The sequence below is a fragment of the Camelus dromedarius genome, chromosome 10 (assembly GCF_036321535.1).
Source record: "Camelus dromedarius isolate mCamDro1 chromosome 10, mCamDro1.pat, whole genome shotgun sequence".
Taxonomy (NCBI): Eukaryota; Metazoa; Chordata; class Mammalia; order Artiodactyla; family Camelidae; genus Camelus; species Camelus dromedarius.
This window is the reverse complement of record NC_087445.1, coordinates 63048877-63068775: the sequence shown is the minus strand read 5'-3', so window position 1 is coordinate 63068775 and position 19899 is coordinate 63048877. Positions and strand designations below refer to the sequence as shown.

The 19899-nt window shown below is 46.0% G+C and overlaps 1 protein-coding gene across 7 annotated transcripts in view; it reads left to right on the top strand.

Annotated features, from left to right (window-relative positions):
• Positions 1-19899, top strand: part of ASTN2 (astrotactin 2) — an 849846-nt gene that overhangs the window by 465757 nt on the left and 364190 nt on the right. For all 7 annotated transcript variants that reach the window (XR_010382793.1, XR_010382792.1, XR_010382791.1 and 4 more), the window contains one exon: positions 6020-6170. Coding sequence is in view for 4 of the 7 variants with exons in the window: in XM_064490458.1 (XP_064346528.1) it covers positions 6020-6170 (151 nt within the window). In the remaining 3 variants the exon portion in view is untranslated. The remainder of the gene's footprint in view (positions 1-6019; positions 6171-19899) is intronic.

Genomic DNA, 19899 nt, shown 5'->3' with positions numbered 1-19899 from the left:
GATTATAATTTCCAGTAGTATGCTGGGCACCTTCTGTGTGAGATATTTTGCATGCATTATCTGATTGATTTCTCATTCTAACTCTGCCAGCTTGGTATTAATATCCCCATTTTTCAGACAAGAAAATGGAGGCTCAGAGTTTGAGAGACTTACCCAAGGTCTCATAGTGCGTGAAGCCAGGGGACAAACCTGCCTCGTAGCCACTGTTGTGCACAGCTGCTCTTGCTACTGGGACTTGGCAGCCTCCCTGAACCCCAAGGCAGGGCGGGTTGGGAGGGCAGCTTGATGCCTGTCAAATGCTGTCCTCCCTCCCTTCCTCTCTGGGAGCTCAGGAAAGAAACAAGGCTGCCTGTTGTTGTATCAGAGGACGATTAGTCTACACCCGAGGGGAGCTTGTCACTGTCTGGGCCCTGAGTCATCCGTTCGCAGCTATCTGTGAGTGACACAGACCTTTCCTGGTCTTTATTAACGGGGCTATGTCATCACCTGCTCCCAGCCACCCTGCCTAAGGTGCACCCCGCCTGGGGCTCAGCTGACTGGGCTGAATGGAACCCAAGTGATGCGTTCACACTTAAGCAATCAGGTAGTGAGGGGATGGCAGCCTCCCTCAGCCTGCTAGGGTCTGGCTGACTCAGTTTTGAAACCAGTATTATCAGGAAAAAAAAAAAAAAAAGGGAATTAGAATGGTAGAGCTGGAGAGGTGCTAGGAAGCACTTTAGAAGGTGGCTGGACTCCAAAGGGGCAGAAATAGGGGCAGAGTGAGGCCAAAGGAGAGACATAATAATGATCAGCTCAGTTCTGGGCATGCAGTCAGTTTTCTAGTTTTTGTTGAATCAATGAATGATAAATAGATTTGCATTGCATTTCAGAGTCTAGAAAACACGATCCTGTGCACCATGCCATTGCATTCTCACAGTCATTCTACATGGTTGGGAGCTAGAAAGATGCTGTTCCCATTTTCCAGATGAGAAGAGTGAGGCTTGGAAGACACTTAATGGAGGAGAAAGAATGTGGGTTTTGGAGTTGGGCATACCTGGGTTCAGATCCTAACTCCAACACTGACCTGCAGGTTTCCCCATGTAAAACAGGAAGTAGCAATCCAGCCTGCTGTGTCATTCGCTAGCCGTGCTCATTCTCTGCATTTTGCATATCGTCATTGCATATTTTCTGTGGCTGCTTGTGGGTTATCAATGCAGAAATGAGGAGTTGGAACAGAGACCATATGGCTTGGAAAGCCTAAGATATTGACTGTGGATTCCTGTGTAGAAAAGTATGCCAAACCCTGTTCTGCCTGGGGTGTGTTAGGTACTTCGTTAACGTTGGTCTTTTCTCCTCTCAGATGAAGGAGAAATGGCTTCACTGTGGTCCTTTTTCTAGGACTTTACAGGACTTGTAAGTGCACAATGTAACATGCAGAGCCCAGAGCTGGAAGGGCTGGCGTGGGGTTAGGAGCACTGGAGTAACAGCCAAAGACCAGGGTGTTCTAGTCCTGGCTCTTGTCCTGCCATCCTGCTGAGCTTCCAGACTTCTCTCAGAGCCATGAATAGTGAGTTAAGTAGTGTCCCCCCAGAATTCATGTCCACCCGGAACCTCAGAATGTGGCCTTATTTGGGAATAGGGTCTTTGCAGATGTAATCAAGAAGAGGTCATAATGGATTCAGGTGGGCACGAATCCAATGGATGGTGTCATTGTAAGGAGAGGAAAATCCATGTGACAATGGAGGTAGAGATTAGAGGGAGGGGGCTACAAGCCAAGGAATGGCCGGGGTTGCCAGGAGCCTCGAAGAGACAAGAAGGACTCTGCCCTAGAGCCTTCAGAGGAAGCATGGCTCTGCTGACACCTTGATTTTGGACTTTGACCTCCAGAACTGTGAGAGAATACACTTCAGTCGTTTTAAGTCCCCTGGTCTGTGGTACTGGTTAGGGCAGCCCTGGGAAACTAACACGCCATGTTTTCTGCCTTTATTCTGACACACATTGACTGGAGGCAGCGCTGGGAGACGTGCAGAAGTTGCACTGGCTCTGCCCATCCAGTTCTTCCTCCCCAGAGACGCAGAGGGAGGGGGTACAGGTTTCTACCAGCTTTCCTGTTAGGAGAGCTCTGACCTGCCCAAAGGGCGCAGAGCAAGTTGGACAAACTCAAGCATGGTGGGGAGGAAGCTCAGGACCTGACTTCAGGCAGACTTGGGTGCACACCCTGGCTCTCCTCCTCACACCCTTGGTGTGAGCCAAGGCAATGTATCTACCCAAGATCCCATTTCTCCAGCTACACAAGGGGAGGAAAATGTGTACCTTAGGGCTATTGGTGTAAACCAAAGGAGCACAGGAAAGGAATCTTAGCGGGTACTCAGGAAGTCATGGGTGATGCAGGTGATGGTGGTGATGGTGGTGATTTCTGGCAAAGCTGAGACTCTCACCCAGGTCTCCCTGTCACCCCAGCCCGCCTTCACCTCCTGCACTGTTCCCCACATCCCTTTGTGTCCTGTTACTGGAGCAGCTCTGAGCTTCAACGGACCGCAAATCCTGGACTCAGCAGCTGAGGTGAGGGACTGAGTCCTGAGTTAAGGAAATTCCAGCATCTGCCTTGAGCTCCCTCCGTCACTTGCCTCCAGATTCTTCATTTTCCGAGCCTGACAAAGTCAATTCTCTAGACTCCGTAACAGCCCCGGTGTCAGGTCTTTGTGTTTTAAATAATGTTCTCCTCCTGATGTTTATGCAGAATCAATCCTTTCAAAAGCTACCAGCTTCCTTATCTGTACAACCTGAGCTGTCGCCAGGTTCTGCTGGAAGGTGACATTTTTTGCTTGTTTTTCTCTTTTCTTCCTTTGTTTCTCTGCTATTCTGTCTCTGCTCTCCGTGTCTGTGTGTGTTCTTTTCCACTCATGCAGTGTCTTTCTCTTCACTTTCATTCTCTGTCTTTCTGAGTCCGTCTCCTTCCCCATCCCTTTCCCCTCCCTCCCTCCTCCTGCCCCCTTCCCCATACACATGCACATTTCTTCTCCTTACCTTGATATTTTCTCCTTTTGAATCTGTTTGTTTCTCCTGTTTCTCCCTCTCTTTCTTTCTCCTGATCTAGCTCTGCATTTTGTCTCTCTTCACACACTTTCTCTGCCTCCATCTTCCCCTCTTTTAATCTCTCTATGACTCTCCTCTGGGCGTGTTGCTGTCTCTGTCTCTTGGTTTATCTATCCATTTGCCCATCCATCCATCTATTCATATCTATCTACCTACCTACCTAAATATCTAAATATATACCCATCATTCCATCATCCATCCATCCATCCATCCATCTATCTTCTTCTGGATGACTGTGTTTCTGCCTCTCAGTTTCTCATCCTTCCTTTTAACAGTTTCTCCTTTTTGTTCTCACGCTTTCTCAGATTGTCTCTCCCCTCTGTCTTTATCTCTTCCCCTCACTTATCACTTCTTCTCCCTCTAGGGATTTTAATATTTTAATAGCCTTAATATCTTTCCAGAATCCTCAACTCATGATTCAAAAGTGATGGGTCTCCCAAGAGCTTCGGTTTAGGGGCTGTCAGTTATCTCCCCCTACCCGCCTGTCACCCTAACCTCACTCTATGCAAAGAGAACATGATGGAGAGCTGGCAGCATTACCTGCATATTCTTTTTTGTCCCTGTGCTTCAGCCCTGAGCATGGACAATTTGGAATGGGAGCCCAGAGTTGGGGAGGGAGTGTCCTGTTGGAAGAGACTCTTGGTAAAACTACTGATTGGTGGCGGTTGCATCCACGCCCTCTGCTACTTTATTTCACTTGAAAAACATTGACTTAGCGCAAGTTCTTACCAGGTCTTGTGCAGGGGGCTAAAGAGGAGTGAGTAAATCTTGAGCCTTTCACTCAAGAATCTTGTAGTCTCTTTGGGAAGACACAGAGCAGATGATGAAGGGCAATAAGGTAATAGATTTAAACAAAGGGAAAGGAATTAGTTCTGGTTGGGGGTAAGTAGAGAATATTCCGCAGAGGAGGTCACGGTAAGCACTGTGGGGGTAAGGACTTTGTCCAAGGTCACTGCTGCATCCCCAGTACCTAGAATGGTTCCTGGTGCATGCTAAGCACTCAGTAAGCATGTGCAATATATGAATGAATGAGTAAATGAATGAATGGATGAACTAGAATAGTTTTTAAAGAGTCCTAGGATTTTGTCAGGGAGGAAAGTTGGAGATGAGCATCCCAGGCAGATGAGCATGGTTAAGGGTTCAGAAAGGAAAAGGAACGCACTGCACTCAGATCCCCTCTCCGGGGATGACCTTCCCATTCTCCAGAACGTGGCTGAAGCCCGTGGCTGCATCTCTCACTGGGCATTGCCTTCAGCTGCAAGGAACTGCTTCACCCAAGGATACTCCCTTCCAGATGGCAGCCCGTGACAGTGACTGGCTGACATGGTGATGCAGAGGCCAGGATCTCTTGCTTCCATTCAGGGCATTCCTAAAGGGCCATCCCAGCTCCAGAGCTCCCCTCAGGACCAGCTGAGACTTCAGATCTACACAGCATCATCCACTAGCAGGTCCACCTCTCCTTTGCCCAATCCTGCCTTGCTCTCTTCCTACCAGCACGTCCCAAAAGGGCTCCTCGATAAGCCTCCTGCATACAATGCTCCGTTTTGGAATCTGTTTCCAGGGAACCTGACTTAAGATTGTGTATTTAGGGCATGAGAAGAGGCTGGTAGCTATCAAATGGAGAATATGAGGACACGGGAGAATGTAGCTAGACAGGTAGGCAGGAACCAGATCATGAAGGACCTTGAATACCAATGAAACTAATTCAGGTTTTCTTCTATAAGCAATGAAGAACTATTGATCCATGGAGTATCTAATTAAAGCTGGAATTTACCAAGTTCACTAGCAGACAGCATGGAAGATGGAATGGAAGGGTAGAAGGCTAGAGTCAGGGAATAAGCCAGGAAACTGAAGAGGAGAGTGTGGGAGAAGGGATGAAGGATGGTCCACAGACATCACTGATGGTGCTCTTTGGCCTCCTCTTGCAACATGTGCACATGCCAGCATCTCCCTTCTTTCACAATTCGAGATTCCACCAGTCCTACATTGTGGAAGAATAGAGTGCCTCTTTTTACTGCTTGAGGTATCCCTTTGATAATACCTCCAGCAAATGTAGGCATCATAAATAATCCAGTTCTAGGGTATTCCTTATTTTGGCCCTTTCTCCAGAAAAAGCATCCAGAAACTCCCATTTGTATGTCTCATCTAATAGAACTTTGGAAGATCCATAGATTATGGCATCCAGTCTAGTCTTCTCTCTCGTGAACCTGATTTGTGAGGAGTCACGCATCAGCCTAGAATCTCGTGACCTTTCCAATAGCTGATGTTGCCACTCTTGATGGTATGATTTGCATGCAACAGTCTGAAAAATAAAGCTCCAGGGCACTAGGGTCGGACAGTCCTGTGTTTCTGTCTTGGCTCTACTGTTTATGGGATGTGTGATTCGGGGTAAGTCTCACACCTCCCATAATTTTCATTTATATCCACTAAGTCAGAATAATAGAAATGTGCTCATTCTGCAGAGTTGCTACAGGGAGGTCTGGGATCTGTAGAAACATGTATAATGCAAGTTAAGAGTTGTAGGAGGAAGAGCTTTCTGTCTGGACTCAGATGGAGCTTGGCACAAACTTTAATTCCACAAACATTACAGGCTGGATGGCCTTCAACAAGACACTTCACCTTTCTGCGCCACAGCCCACTGGCCAGTAAAATGGAAATCTCATGCCTGCTCTCCAAACCCATGAGGAGTCATGAGATACAGGGCACACACGTCCAAGTACATTTCTTTTTATCAAAATTAGACAACCATCGTGTCATATGATGGTATTCGTATTGATTTTTTTGGCTTTTTTTCCTTACTTTCTTTTAAATGTGTATTTGCATCATTTCCTTAATTACAAATATAATAATGAAGATCTCAAATGTAACTGAATGCACATTAAACTTTTTTTTAACCCAACAATACCAGTGTCTTTGGGATTTAACCATCCCCTTTCTTTCCAAGGGAAGAAGCGATGCTGTCCACATACTTTGAAACCATCAATGACCTGCTGTCCTCCTTTGGGCCAGTCCGTGACTGCTCTCGAAACAACGGGGGCTGCACTCGAAACTTCAAGTGTGTGTCTGACCGCCAGGTGGACTCCTCGGGATGTGTGGTAAGTGCTGTTGGCCCATGAACACGGGCTGGCCCCAGTGCCCATGCTGCTTGCAAGAGGCCCCTCCCTGTGAGGGGGAGTTGGTCAAAGAGGATCAGGCTACCCATAGCTCCGACCTCGGTGGCCTTCAGCACAGCAGGCTGCCTTGGTTTTTTCATCTGTAAAGTGGGATAATAACACTTACCTCCTGGAATTGTTGGAAGAATGAAATGAAATATTACAGCTTTAGTGCCCAATGTACAAGAGGTCCTTGAGAGCTCCTGGCCTCAGGAAACTTACGGTCCATGTGAGAGTGAGGTAGGGCACGTCTTCTCTCTGTGAGCACCCTGGGGAGCCTGTCATGAGATGTCCAAAAGACAAAGTTGCAGCTAAGACCTACGGATTTTGTAGGCGGCTTCCTGGAGGAGTTGGTGTTGTAACTGGCTTCAAAAGATGGGTTGATTTACATTAGGAGAAGAGCAGAGATGGCCAAGGTAAAGGCACAGAGGACCGATGGTGGCCTCGTTTGCTTGGAGCTTTAGTGTGGAATGTGGGTTGGGGACACAGAAGACATGTGAGGATCTTTGTTGCCTATAGAAGAAGCTGGATGATTTATTTTATGGGAATGGCCTCGGGTGCTTGTCTAAAATACAGGTTCCACATCAGAAATTTTGATTCTCTAGAGGGAGGTTAGGTCCCAGGAACCTGAATTTGTAACAATTTAAAGAGCGTCTTGGAAGCACACTTGGGAAACATTGTCCTACAAGCTAAACTCCTTAGCCCAGCATCCAGTGCCTTCTTGGTCTGCCCCCTTTTCACTGCCACCTTCTCTTTACTTCATTCTACACTAGAGCCAAACGGATTAGATGCAATTCCTGAGCACACGTGCCTGTTTAATGCCTCTGAGCTGTTGCTCATGCCCTTCTTCTGCCTACAGTGAGTTGCTCCCCAAGCCACGCAGCAAACAAGTGGACCTCTTTCCAGATTTGTCTCCTTTCTGAAGCCTTTCCCCTCTCCCTATTGGAGAAATAACCCTGCTCTTGTGAAGATCCTTACTGTTTTTATATATGTACATCTATTACATCACCTATAATCATTTCTAGCACAGACTGACTTTTTCCAAGTTTATCCCACCCAGTAAGCTGAAGGAGAACTGAGGGAATCTGTTGATTCAGCTCAGCTCCCCATGGGTACTCATCTCAGTCAATAAGGAAGAAAGAAAGAGGCGCAGGAAGGGAGGAGCGGGGCCAAGGATGAGAACAGCTGCTCTGGACGAGGCTCTTGGAAGAGACCAAGGGAAATGGAATGCACAGTCCGCTCTCCATGGCCAGGAGACCAATACAAAGAAGAAGCTTCTAGAGAATGAGATAATGCAACAAAAATGCATTTTAGACTCAAAGATCAACAGATCTTTGTAGGTGGATGGGTGATTGGAGATTTTATTGATGAGAATTCTTAGAATCATAAGTGGCAGAAACTCAATTCAAGCTAGTTCTGGCAAAAAGAGGCAGTATGTTGGCTCAAGTGGAAGTCTAGGCACCAAAGGATGGAGAGGCTCAAACAATGCCATGGGGATCCCTCTCTTCTCTCAGCACCACACCTCCTCCATGCAGGGAGTCCTGCAGGACACGGACATCTATCTCCTAGTCCCTTCAGCCAAAGTCAAAGGATCTCATCTCATTGGGCCAACTGGTTCTCATGCCCATCCCTGTACCAGTTACTGTGGTCATTTGGAAAGCCTGGGCTCATTCCAGAACCGCTTGTACCTGGGGCATGGGCTAGTGGCAGCTGCACCTGTAATATATGGTAGTGAGTTGTGGGAAGGCACAGATTCTCAGAGTAAAAGTAGGCTGCTAGTAACGGAAAATGGGGATGTGGACGATGGGTGGGAGTAGCAGCTGTCTGCTTCAGAGCGTCACAACCCAACTATTCATTTTGCGTATTGGAAAAGTGAGGCCTGGTGAGAGAGAGGAGGATTTGCTCAAGTCTTAGAGCTAGTCAGTGGACAAACAACTCAAGAGGATGTTCCAAATCATTGGTGGTGTCTCCCCAACACCAGGCTGATATTTCTGATAGGATTAAATTGTCTGTCTCGTCTCCCCCTTTTCCATCAGTTCTCTTTCTGAACTAAGCTCCTTCTTGAGGATAGATGTCCCAGAAGAACGAAACCTCACAATGCAGAGATGTGTGTGTGTGTGTGTGCGCGTGGAAGTTGTCTCTTTTCCCCCTCTCATTAATATAAACTGGAGAAATAAAAAGAGAGAGAGAAAGAAAGAACATTTGTTCCCTGGAGGTTAAGAGAAAATTCAATAGTCTGATGAGGTTGTCAAGGACCTTCCTTTCCTGATTAAGGATCTAATCTTGAAGTAGCAACTTAAGGGCTCAGCGGATAGGAGGCAACCTCTCCTCTGTGCCTTCAGAACAGGTGGGGAAATGCCCACTTTAAATTTAAAGCCTGTCATTTCTCTGTAGACTCTCCATCATGCCTGCAAAGACAAAATTTTTCTTACAGCCCCTCTTCTAAGAAACTTCATCTGGCAAAAAGATAATAATACCTTACACTTTTAGAACACTTCAGAGTTCTCAAGGTATGTCTACATCCAGTAATTCATCTTCACAACAAACCTGACCTGTGTGGGAAGCAGACCGACTTTCCAAGGTCTCACCACAAGGTGGCAGGATGGAGACCCAGGAACAAGTCTCTGATGTTAGTTAGTCCCAAAGCCATTTTGGGTTGCTTTCCTTTGGAGCTGAGAGGAGGTGGCAGCAAAGAACCCTGGAAAGAAGGTTGGTCTGAGTGAATTGGGTTCACGCCCTGACTTGGTCATTGGTGAGCTTTAGAATCTGCATGGATGTTATTAGCCTCAGTTTCTTCATTTTTCCAATGGGAACAAAAACTCTTGAACACGTATGTTTTCTGAAAAACCGAAGAAGGTAACTGGAAATGATGTGGGATTTACAGAGTGCCATTATGTGTGAGATGATGAGGCCACAGTTACTGATGTATTTATGTAGTGGATATGCTCTTTGGGGTCACAAAAAATGCAGGAGCACAGCGTATTTTATTTTCTATAGTGTTTCTACAACTGAATTTTATTTCCTTTCAGCTCCATCCATTGGTAGTGAAAATTCAAGTCTAGTCAATTTAGGTGTTTTGCCTTCCTGAACATCTGTAAGTTCAAGGGGGCTGATACATGCCTAATGCATGGATGGAAGTGAAGGGAATGCATGGTACTGGACCATCACTGCTCAGTTCTAGTACCTGCTGTCTCATCTGGCCCTTTTCCGTCACCCTCCTTCCTTTCTAGTCTATGCCAGGACCTCCTTGTTCCACCTGATGTATGGGTATATGGTCCATCCTGGAATCTGCTACTGTGTTCTTTTCATCCCCCCACAGGTCACATGAGGCCAGCTGGTTCTAACCATCAGATAGCTCCTCATTCTACTGAGGGTGGGAGGAGTGGCCAGAAGCTTTTGTATCCCCCTGAGGGCATGAGGGTCTGAGGGGAGTTGGCTGAAGCCCTCTTAATCTAGACTGACCATGAAGGCATTTGTAAATGGCAACTTTCCTACCAGGGAAGAACACTTGACCACATTTACCGTCTATCAGACACTATCTGGCAAGTTTGAGACACAGACCCCCCCTTTGCCTTCAGATCCCTCAAACTCATCTGATTTTCCACGGCCCTCAGCCTCTTCAACCACCCATGTCATTAGCCTGGTGGGAAGAGAGCACAGGGTCTTGTTTGGTCTCTTTTGCAGGATCATCTTGTTTGACTTCCAACACTGCTCTCTTCCCTCAGCTCATAGAATCTTTATGGGTAGGAGGGAGGTCACTTCTCTAACAGATCACAGATTCTTTCTTTTATTGTCATTATTATTATTATACCTTCTAATTAGACCTCAGCTTCTGAAACCTGAATTTTTTTTTTAATTGCCTTCTCTTTCTTGGTATTCTGTTTCTGCTGTCATCTTCTCCTGGGATAATGTGGTCCTCAAGCATCTAGTTGCCCAAATTGGGGAGGGTCATAAGGTGTGTGGTAGACAGAATAATGGCCCCCTTCCAGGGATGTCCGCATCCTAATTCCTGGAACCTGCGAATCTGTTACCTTACGTGACAAATAGGGAATTAAGTTCATCTATGGATTTAGGTTGCTAATGAGCTGAATTTTGAAGAGAGAGATTATCCTGAATGATCAGGGTGATCCCAGTGTAATCAGAGTCCTTAAATGTGGAAGAGGGAGGCAGCAGAGGAATTTAGAATGATACAGCCTTGCTGGCTTTGAAGATGGACGAGGACGTATTAAGCCAGGAAAGTCTCTGGAAGTTGAATGAGGCAAGGAAATGGATCCCACCCCCCTCCCCAAGCCTCCAGAAAAGGAATGTAGCCCTGCTAATACCTTGAATTTAGCCCAGTGAGACCTTTTTTTTTTTTTCTCTTGTACTTCTAATCTGTAGAGCTGTAAGAAAATAGATTTGTGTTTTTTAAACTGCCAAGTTTATGACAATTTGTTATAGCAGCAATAGAAAACTAATGCAAGTGAGCAATAATATGGGGAGAGAGGTTGATCTGGGAGGTAATATATAAAAATTATCCTGTTATTTTGTTGTTCAGTTACTTGCAGGGAGACCCTCACCTCTTGACTAGGGATGGAGAAAGTAACAATGAACGAAGCATCAAAAGAGGGAAGGAGAGAGTGTGTCCCCCTTCAGTATGCTAAAGAGTGAAAAATTGTTATCTCTGAGAGGAGGTATAAATGTGACAAACATAATGATGTCAGCAAGGCACAGTTTGAAAAGTAAGCTGTGGTTCCATCTATTCTGTGTGGCAGTATAAACACTGTGAAATTTTAATCAAGATAGAGGGCAAAACCAGAGAAGTCTGTACGCACTTAATCATGACACCCTGTGGAGGACGTGTCCACCATCTCTGAGCAGCTGCTGCCCCCTGAAGCATTTGGCTCCTGCTGCTCCTCTGTGTCATCCTGGTTTTCTCAGCTGCGGAAGGGGCTGTTTATTGGACTCCACCCCAGACAATCTGGTGATCAAAATGCATCCTCCTCAGCCCCTTTTGAAATGTCAGTTCACAGCTCACCTGCACTGGTCCAGCGATCTGTTACTACAGAACAGGCTACCCCCAAACTCAATGGCTTAAAACAACTATTTTGTTCTGTTCACAGCGTTGTGGGTCAGGAACATGGGAAGGGCTCAGCGGGGTGATTTGTCCCTGGCCCTCGGTGGGGGGGGGGGCTATCTGGAGCTGTAGTGTTTGCTTTGTGGAGGACCCCTGCGCTTCCCAGTGAAGGTGAGTGCTGGGACCGGCGCAGCTGATCCTAGCTCTGCTGGACCTCGGCGGGAGCTGTCAGCCAGAGTGCTTGCTCGTGTGTCTCCATTTGGCTTGGGCTTCTCGTGCCATGGAGGCTGGGTTTGCGGACATCTCAGATCAAGTGCTCCAAGAGCCTAGGCAGAAGCTGCGTATCTTCTTAGCGCCCAGCCTCAGAAGTCCCAGGACATTATTTCTGTCACACTGTTAGTCAAACAGGTCATTAATTTCTTGCCAGATTCAAGGGAGGGAAACCAGACTTCACTGGTTCGTGAGAGGAGTCGCCAAGACTGTGTGGCCATCTCTAAGCGACCCATTTTCCTGCAGTGTGGACCCACCAAGCAGGGCTACACAACAGGAAGGGGCCCTGGAGATCTTCCAACCAGGCTAGCACCTCTCCCACTCTACAGACAGAGAAATAAAGGGCTAGGAAGATGCAGGGATCACTCAAGGTCATGGAGGGAAGCAGTAATGGAATCAAGATTTGATCCCAAAATTCCTTCCATGCAGTTGTATCTTCCAACAGTCATGACATTTTAGCATCGCCTTGGCCACTGTAGCAGTCCAAATCCTGACTTAGCAACCCCGTATCCAGCACGGCGAACGGAACAGGAGATGCAAGAACAAGAGCCCCACCTGGTTTTATAAAGACAGGATGGGCTTCAGGGGGGCTTGTGTGACCCTGAACTTTGTATCTCTGCACAAGAATACCAACAGGGCCGATGTGAGTGCTGGGGAGAAGCGAGGTGATGTGGGAGAGAACCAGCACTCATTATGCACCTACTATGTGCCATCTCACTTATGTTCATGGCAGTTAAATGCTTATAACTCTCTCCCTAGCTGAGTATTATTATATCTCTTTTGCAAAAGAAGAAAGCTAGTATTATAAGAGCAACCATCCACACAGTGACTGTGTGCCAGACATGATTCTAAGTGCTTTGCTTATTTTAACCAATTTAATTCTCACAGTCATCCTGTGAGCTAGGTTTTATGATTATCTTCACTTTCCACATGAGAAAATTGAAATGGTCTGGTAGGAAATGGGAGTATGTGGGAAAACACAGACATAGGAGGGTGGGAAAGGGGGGGCAATGCTAGAGGCCTTCATAGAAATTTAGGACTGAAAGAGGTGCAAGGATTTGCACACTTGGTGGATCCTATGGAGCAATGGTATCTTTTAGGAGGTTTATGTCTAATGTCAGTTCCCAGTCCTGTCTCTGAATTCCATATCAGTCCCTCTCTGCTCCACCCACTACAGATCACCCAGCCACCTCCCCTTATCCTTTTTTTTTTTTTTTTTTTTTTAACAATTTTGACCTAAAAAGCCATCTGGCCTCCCAGATATGAGGAAGGACCAGAGGAACCCTGATTGCCCTGAAATGCTGATAATAACGACAAGAAAATGCTGCCTTTTAAAAAGTCAAAATGAATAAAGATACAGATTTTCATTGATTATAGGTCAGGCCCCTCTATGGCAGTGCTCAGAGGGAGGCAGACTCTGGCATCTGGTTCAGTTAGGGAGAGAGAGGCTGCTTCTCTCCATGCCTCATGCTTTCCCTCTTTAATGACTCAATTGGACTGTAATTAAAGGAAACAAAACTCAAGAAGAGTGGGGAGAACAAGTGAGGGGGATCAGAAGAATGAGAAATAACTTTGGAGCATAGCCCAGGCCCTGCTGGCCGGGAACCTGGCCCTGTGTGCCCGGCATCCTGCCCTCCTTGACGGGTGGAGCAGGGCTGAACCTAAGTGGGTCCAGACCCTGGGAAGCATGTCCTCCTCCCCAGAAATGGACTCTCCATCCCTGCAGGTCAGCCACCGGCGGTGTGATGGATTCATGGAACAACCAGGATAGGCTTTACCAGAATCCAAAATAGGAGGGACAATGCTTGTCACATTTTTCTTATTAAAAATCTTTAATACAAATGTGCAGAGTCAGGAGGCAGAGTGTCTTTATAGAGACTCTTTCAGAGGGAAAGAGTTATTCCTTTTAAATACAAGGAATCAGTATTTAAAGGGTGAAGCATCTCTTACATGATATCCTCATCAGAGTGCCTTCCGCTCAAATAGGTCCATAGAGAATTTTCTATATGAACCGTCCTCAGTAATACTAGTACTGACAGCATTAATTAGTTGATGCTACTGATAGACAAATCAAAGCTGTCAATCATATCAATAACAGTATCACTGATGGAGATGCAGATAGAGAGTGTGTGAGTGCTGATTATGGGCCAGGCCCTGGGATAAATGCTTAAAATGCATCATCACAGTGAATCCGCATAGCTACTAGATGAGGCGGAAACTGTTAGTACTCCTGTATCGTCCACGACAGAAGCGATTCATAAAGCATGAGAAATTTGACCCAGTCCAGCCAGCCAGGTGAAGGCAGAGCTGGAATTCAGACCCAGGTCGATCTAACTGCAAAGCCACTTCTCTTACCTCATCACATGGCGATTTCCAGAGGCTGAGGATAGTTCCCCAGGGATAAAGCAAATGTCCCCATGTCAGGGAGCCTACAGGGAGGGGACACTGCCTTCTCGCCACCCTCCTTCCAGTGTCCAGGGTTCCTTCTTCCTCCTCTGGAGCCGAGAGATCCGGGGGAAGAGAAAGGGAATGAGTATGGGAAAGGGGGCGGGGAGGGTCAGAGAAGGAAATTGCCAAAGAAGGAAACTGGAACTGTACCTGCTGACTCAAGTCCCTGCACGCAAGGCTCAAACTCTGGGGGATGAAAAGAAAGGGAGCTGTTTCTCAGTTGGGATTTGTGCATTGTGAACTTCAAGTGAAGTCTTCCTCCCTTCTAGGTGTTGGGGGTGAGGGGGTGTGGTACGGGGTTTCCAAGGTTATAATACGTGGCATTCTCATAAAGCCTAGGCACCCTTTTATGATATTAAGCATTTTATTCCTCCCATGACATTTGAAGCCTTCTCTGTTTTTTCCCCCTTATTTTATTTATTTGGGACCTGAATTTGCTGGGTCTGATGGCATTTCTGGTAAGTTGTTTTTATTGCATGGAAGTCATTATCTGCTAAAGTCAGGGAACAGCCCCTGCCCTTCCAAAGTGATGAGTTTTACCCTTTGCTTCCTGGAAAGATGGCATGGGATAAGACAGCCCCAAATTGGAGGCAGGAAATAGGAGCTGTTGTCCTGGCCCTGCCACCTGTTGGCTGCAAGCATGGAATAAATCCCTTTGCAAAAGGTGGTGGCCACCTGTGTCGACTGCAGGCTGGAACTTGGAGACGGAGCTGGGGACCAGCCTGGGGAGGCGCTGATGAATTGCTAAGGGTTCTTACAATTCCTGAAATCTGTGACTTCATGATATTTGTTCCTGGAGGGCAGTGATTCTAACATTGGAAGGGTCTGAGGGCAGGGACTGGCAACATGGGTGAAGGGTGGGGTTAACTCACTGGCTGGTGGGAAAACAAATATACAGTGAGGGGTGGGGAGTGGTCATCTCCATCCCTTCGCCTCCCTTTTGTAAGCATCTCTGGAGTCGTCTCTGGTGTTGTAATTGTGTGTTTCATGCACCTGCCTCAAACATGTTTTCACTTAGGAAAGCTGCCCCAAGAGAGATAAATTTCCTCCTACCATCACCCCTACGTTCGGGAGATCAATAGAGTGCTTAAGAGAGCACATTTTCTGGCATCAGAAAAACCTGGTCTCAAAACTCACTCTGTCACTCACTAGCCATGTGACCTTGGGACAGATTACTTGAGGCCTCTGAGTCTCGGGTTCCTGTTGAGTAAAATGGGGATAGTAATACCCGATAAAGCTATTAGGACTGACCGATAGGCCGGCACCTGGCCCTAAGTAGGCAGGAAGCATCATCACACTTATTGTTATTATTGGCTATTTCACGCAGGGATGATGATGATGGTGGTGGTGGTGATGAGGACAGCTTGAATTGTTCGAGTGCTCGCTGTGTTCCAAAGCCTCTGCCATGGGTCCCCTTATTGTCCATTTTCTTACAGATGGGAAAACTGAGGCAGGGAGAACGGAAGTAACTCACTCAGGTTCACACATCTCTTAAATTCTAGAGCGGGGGATTTCAGCCAGGCAGCCCGATGCCAGAACCCTCATCCTTAACCAAGGCAAATTCTCCATAAACATCATTTGTAGTGCCTGATTTTCATGCGCGGGAATATTCCATCATTTACTTTTGTCTTATTGTTGGGCATTTGGAGTGTTCCAACTTTATTATAAACAACGTTCTCTGTGCATCTTTGGGCACAAGGCTCCCTCTGTGTTTTATTGCCTTAGAATACATTTCCAGAAGTCTGTAAGGATAGTTTCAAATTGCATTTGTGTTCCATGATTTGGGTGAAGGCGTGGGATGGATTAAAATGAAAAGGAGCAACACTAACTCTGGTTTTCCGGACTTTCTCTGATTTAGGGTGCTGGTTTTTTGTTCTGGTTGCAGTTCAAGGGTGTTAGGCAAAAAGGGTCCTTGAAGAAGAGAGTGATAAAATAGAAATACTGCTTTAGGGAGTAGTGCCTGGTGAAGTGTGCAAATATGCATGTGGGAGATAGTCCCAGAGCAGAGGACTGGTGCAGCGATGAGTAAATGAGGTGGCAGGGCTGTCATCCCTTTGAGGACATGAAGGGGTCAGTGGCAGTGGCTGCAAAGTTCTTAGTGGCTGTGCTGAGCGCCTGTGAAGAAGGAAACCAATGCTGATAATTAGACAGCTTTTCTTAGCTCTGAGATGAAAGCCGAGAATACTTGTGCTTGTCTTAATTATAGTAATAGAATTTTTCCATTTGTAAGGTATTTTCCCCATCCAGTCTTAAATCTTTGTTGTTGTTGTTTTTCAGTCTTCTTTTAAGTTGCGCATGCTCATTGTAAAATAAAATGAAACAAATTCAAACTTTGTTGAAGTGTATAAAGAAAAAAAAAAGTAAGGTTCTCTTTATCAGTTACTCACTGTAGAGATAACCGTGCTAAACTTTGGTCTATATATATATATATCTTTCTATACATTTCCCTCCATGCATATGCAAATATAAATAAGAATTTATATATGTAAGTATAAAAATGGAAGCATCAAAAGTACACAGTTGCGGTTTGGGGGGTAACTTTCTATGTCAGCACTGCATGTTTTATATATGCTTTTCAAAGAGCATTTCCCTTTTTTCTTTTTAAACTGACTCCCTAATTTGGTATGTAAACTTTTTTCCTTATGTTAAAAATAAAGATAAGCAAATTGAGACCGAAAAACAGGAGAGCTAGACTTGACTTGAATTCAGGTGTCCTAAATTCCAGCCGAGGACTCTCTCTTCCACACATGTAGTATCCTTCTTTTATTTTGTATCTCTTATCCTGGGTCTTGAGATAAGTGGATGGAAATGATGTCAGCATCATTACTGTTAATTTGAAGGGTTGCCTTTTTTCCCTAGATTCTCCAGGGTCTCCCTGAATCCTTCCCGAGCCTTAATAAGTCTTCCCCCACTGCTCAGACATTCTTGGAGACTTTGTCCAGGGACAGCAAACAGTTAGTCTGGAGTTCAGGAAAAAGACTAACTGGACTCCTGCCACCAGCCACGATCGTGAAAACTTTTAGCCTTGAGGTAGCACACAGTGAGGAGGTTTCATAAAACAGTCGTTAGCCTTTCTCCTCACTGAGAAAATAGTACCTGGAGCGAGTTATATGTTTCTTGGGAAGCGGGCTAGTTAATCAGAATCCCAGTATAGAGGAAAGAGCAGACTTGGCTGTAATACAGAGTTGGAATCAAACTGCATTCCTGTCACTGGGAGGCCAGGTGACTTGGGGCAAATGGCTGACTGTACCTGAGCCTTTGTTATCTCGTCTGTCCACAAACTGGGAATGATCCCTACACCTTCTAGTGTTGTTGGCTGAGCCCTGTGTGAATAATTGGATACCAGCCGGACCCAGTTATGTAACCACACTTCCCAGAGCCAGTATGTATTGGATAGAGAGGAGCTTGTGAGCTAGGAAGCACGAAATCCTTTTCTGGCTTCCATTGATCTTCAAGAATTCTCTTCACCCTCATGGAAAGGAAAGGTGATTTCAGGAGCCCACTGTCATGGGGATGACACAGACTAGGTATAACAGGACCCTCTATCTCACCGTGGCTCTGCTTATTATGTGTCCTTAGCCAAGCCCTGTATGCTTTCTACAAACTCAGAGACTTGAACTTGATTCTTCCTGGGGCTCCTTCCTTGCCCACAACAGTCCACAAATCAAAGCTGTGCTGGAGTCCCAGGAGGAAAAAACCCTGAAGGTCAGCCTGTGCAACGGCCATGGGACTTGCACCCCTCCCTACCTGCCCCAAAGGAGCTGTGCTTTCGTGCACAGTGAACCTCAGGGAGAAGATGGGGTTCTCCATACGGTGGAATTTCAGGCAGGAGTATGGTATCTGACCTCCATGATACTGTTGTTGCCTCATTTAGATAATGAGGCATCTCAATTAAAAACTTATTTGTTTCAATTACAAAATTATTATATGCACATATAAGAATGTTTAGAATACAGGGAGAGAAGAATGAAGAACAGTTTCTTCTGTACTTACACTACCTCCCCTAATCGCGTTAACGTTTTGGTATTTCCTTCTAGTAGCTTTTCTGTGTGATGTATATTTAGCAATTTTATTGTGAACTATAACAGACATATGGAAAAATGTGTAAAACATTACATACAGTTTTATCAGTGGTAATTTAGCAATACCCATCTACCCATCACCCAGGACAAGAATTAGAATATTGCCTGCATTCCACAAGCCCTCCCCTGACACACCTGCTGTGTCTCCACTTCCCATTTTAGCCCCTGTTCCCCTCTAGAAGTAGCCAGGACTCTGACCATTATGCTAATCAAGTCCGTTATCTTTTCTTTATAGTTTCCCCACCTGTGTATAACGTAAACAATGTATTTTGTTGCTTGTTGGTGGTGGATTTTCCAGCATTCGACACATCTCATTAAGCTAGGTAAAACTGATATCCTTCTTTGGTTGAGGCAAAAATTGGTTAACAGCAGGTCCACAGTTTTATTCAAATTTTAGCTGCATTCACAATGCAGCCCCTAGGTACCCACTACACATCGGACACTCTGTAGGCTCCCAAGCTACAGCGATGAACTGTGTCCTGGCAGCAGAGAGCTCACAGTCTGTTTACCTAGCCAAAAAACGATGCTTCAGTCCTGCCACCATGAATCACATGTGGATGCTTCCTTATGGCACGAACACACAATGAAGGCATAAACACATGATGAACTTTCTCCTTTCTTAAGGATTCCCCCTGGTATAGACTCTGGCCTAAGCTACTGCCTCTTGTCCTTTGAATCTTTGGGGCCCACATGATCATGTGTGGTTTTTTTTCTTTTTTCTTTTTTCCAGCTGGTCTAAAACCTTGTAAGCGTCTTCTGAGGCATATTTTAAAATGCTACATCTTGAGTTCATCCTGGGTGAGAGGAAAACCTTTGAGGCAGGGGGTGGGGGTGGAGAGAGAAAAAGAACAAATGTCTCTTAAGCTGCTTCTCAGTGTAACTTTGGATCTTGGAATCCTCACAGCACCCCAGCCAAATGCTAAAGCCATCCCCATCCTGAGAGTGCGGAAGCTAGCTCAGGAAGGGGAGTGGTGTGCCCAGTGTCCCTCAGATGGGCATCGGTGGCATTGGATCAGAAACTGAATCTGAGGGGCTCCAGTAACCTTTGATGGAAAAGTTGAGAACTGTGGTGGGGGATGAGCTTCCTGGAGCACAGATCCCTGTCGTACCGATTGACAGCATTAGGCAACGAAATGTCAGTGTTCTCACATGCACAGTGCTGCACTTCAGCGTGGGGTGAGGGGAGAGTTCAGTGGGATGGCATGTACAAGCCCAGAGTCTGGCCTGTATTTAATACTCAGTAAATAGGTGCTAGAGCACAGAGTCAGACAGGAGGTTGGGGAGGTTATGGAAATAAAGGCTTGCAGGATGCTGCCGTGAGGCTGGATGGTTAGTGCCTTGCTGTGGGTGGCAGGGATGTGAGAGCATCAGAGGTGATGCTTCGTTCTTAGCGCTTGTGAGTTCCCATCCACCCACCTCCATTCCCGAAATGTTGGCTTGGGGAACCTCAGGGTCCAACGCATATGACATCTGTCTCCATTCCGGGGTGGATTTTTTTTTTTTTTTTTTGGTCTTCTTTCTCTTAAATTGCTCTCTGCGACAAAAAAGATAAAATATGCAAACTGCGCAAAATTACACTCAACATACGCTGAATAAATATATACCCACAGAAGCATATGTTCAATGGTTGCTGCTCCCTGCTTTTCAAAGCCAACTAGCTTATAAAATCATCCTTCACGCAGAGTCCTGGTGATCAATGAGAAGATGCGGGGAGAGGATCAGCCTCAAGCTGCAAATCGAGTTTTTAGTTACAAAGGATGGGGAAGGAAGGGAGACCAGCCCGTGAAACCCAGTAGGCACTGAGCAGTCCGTTTCT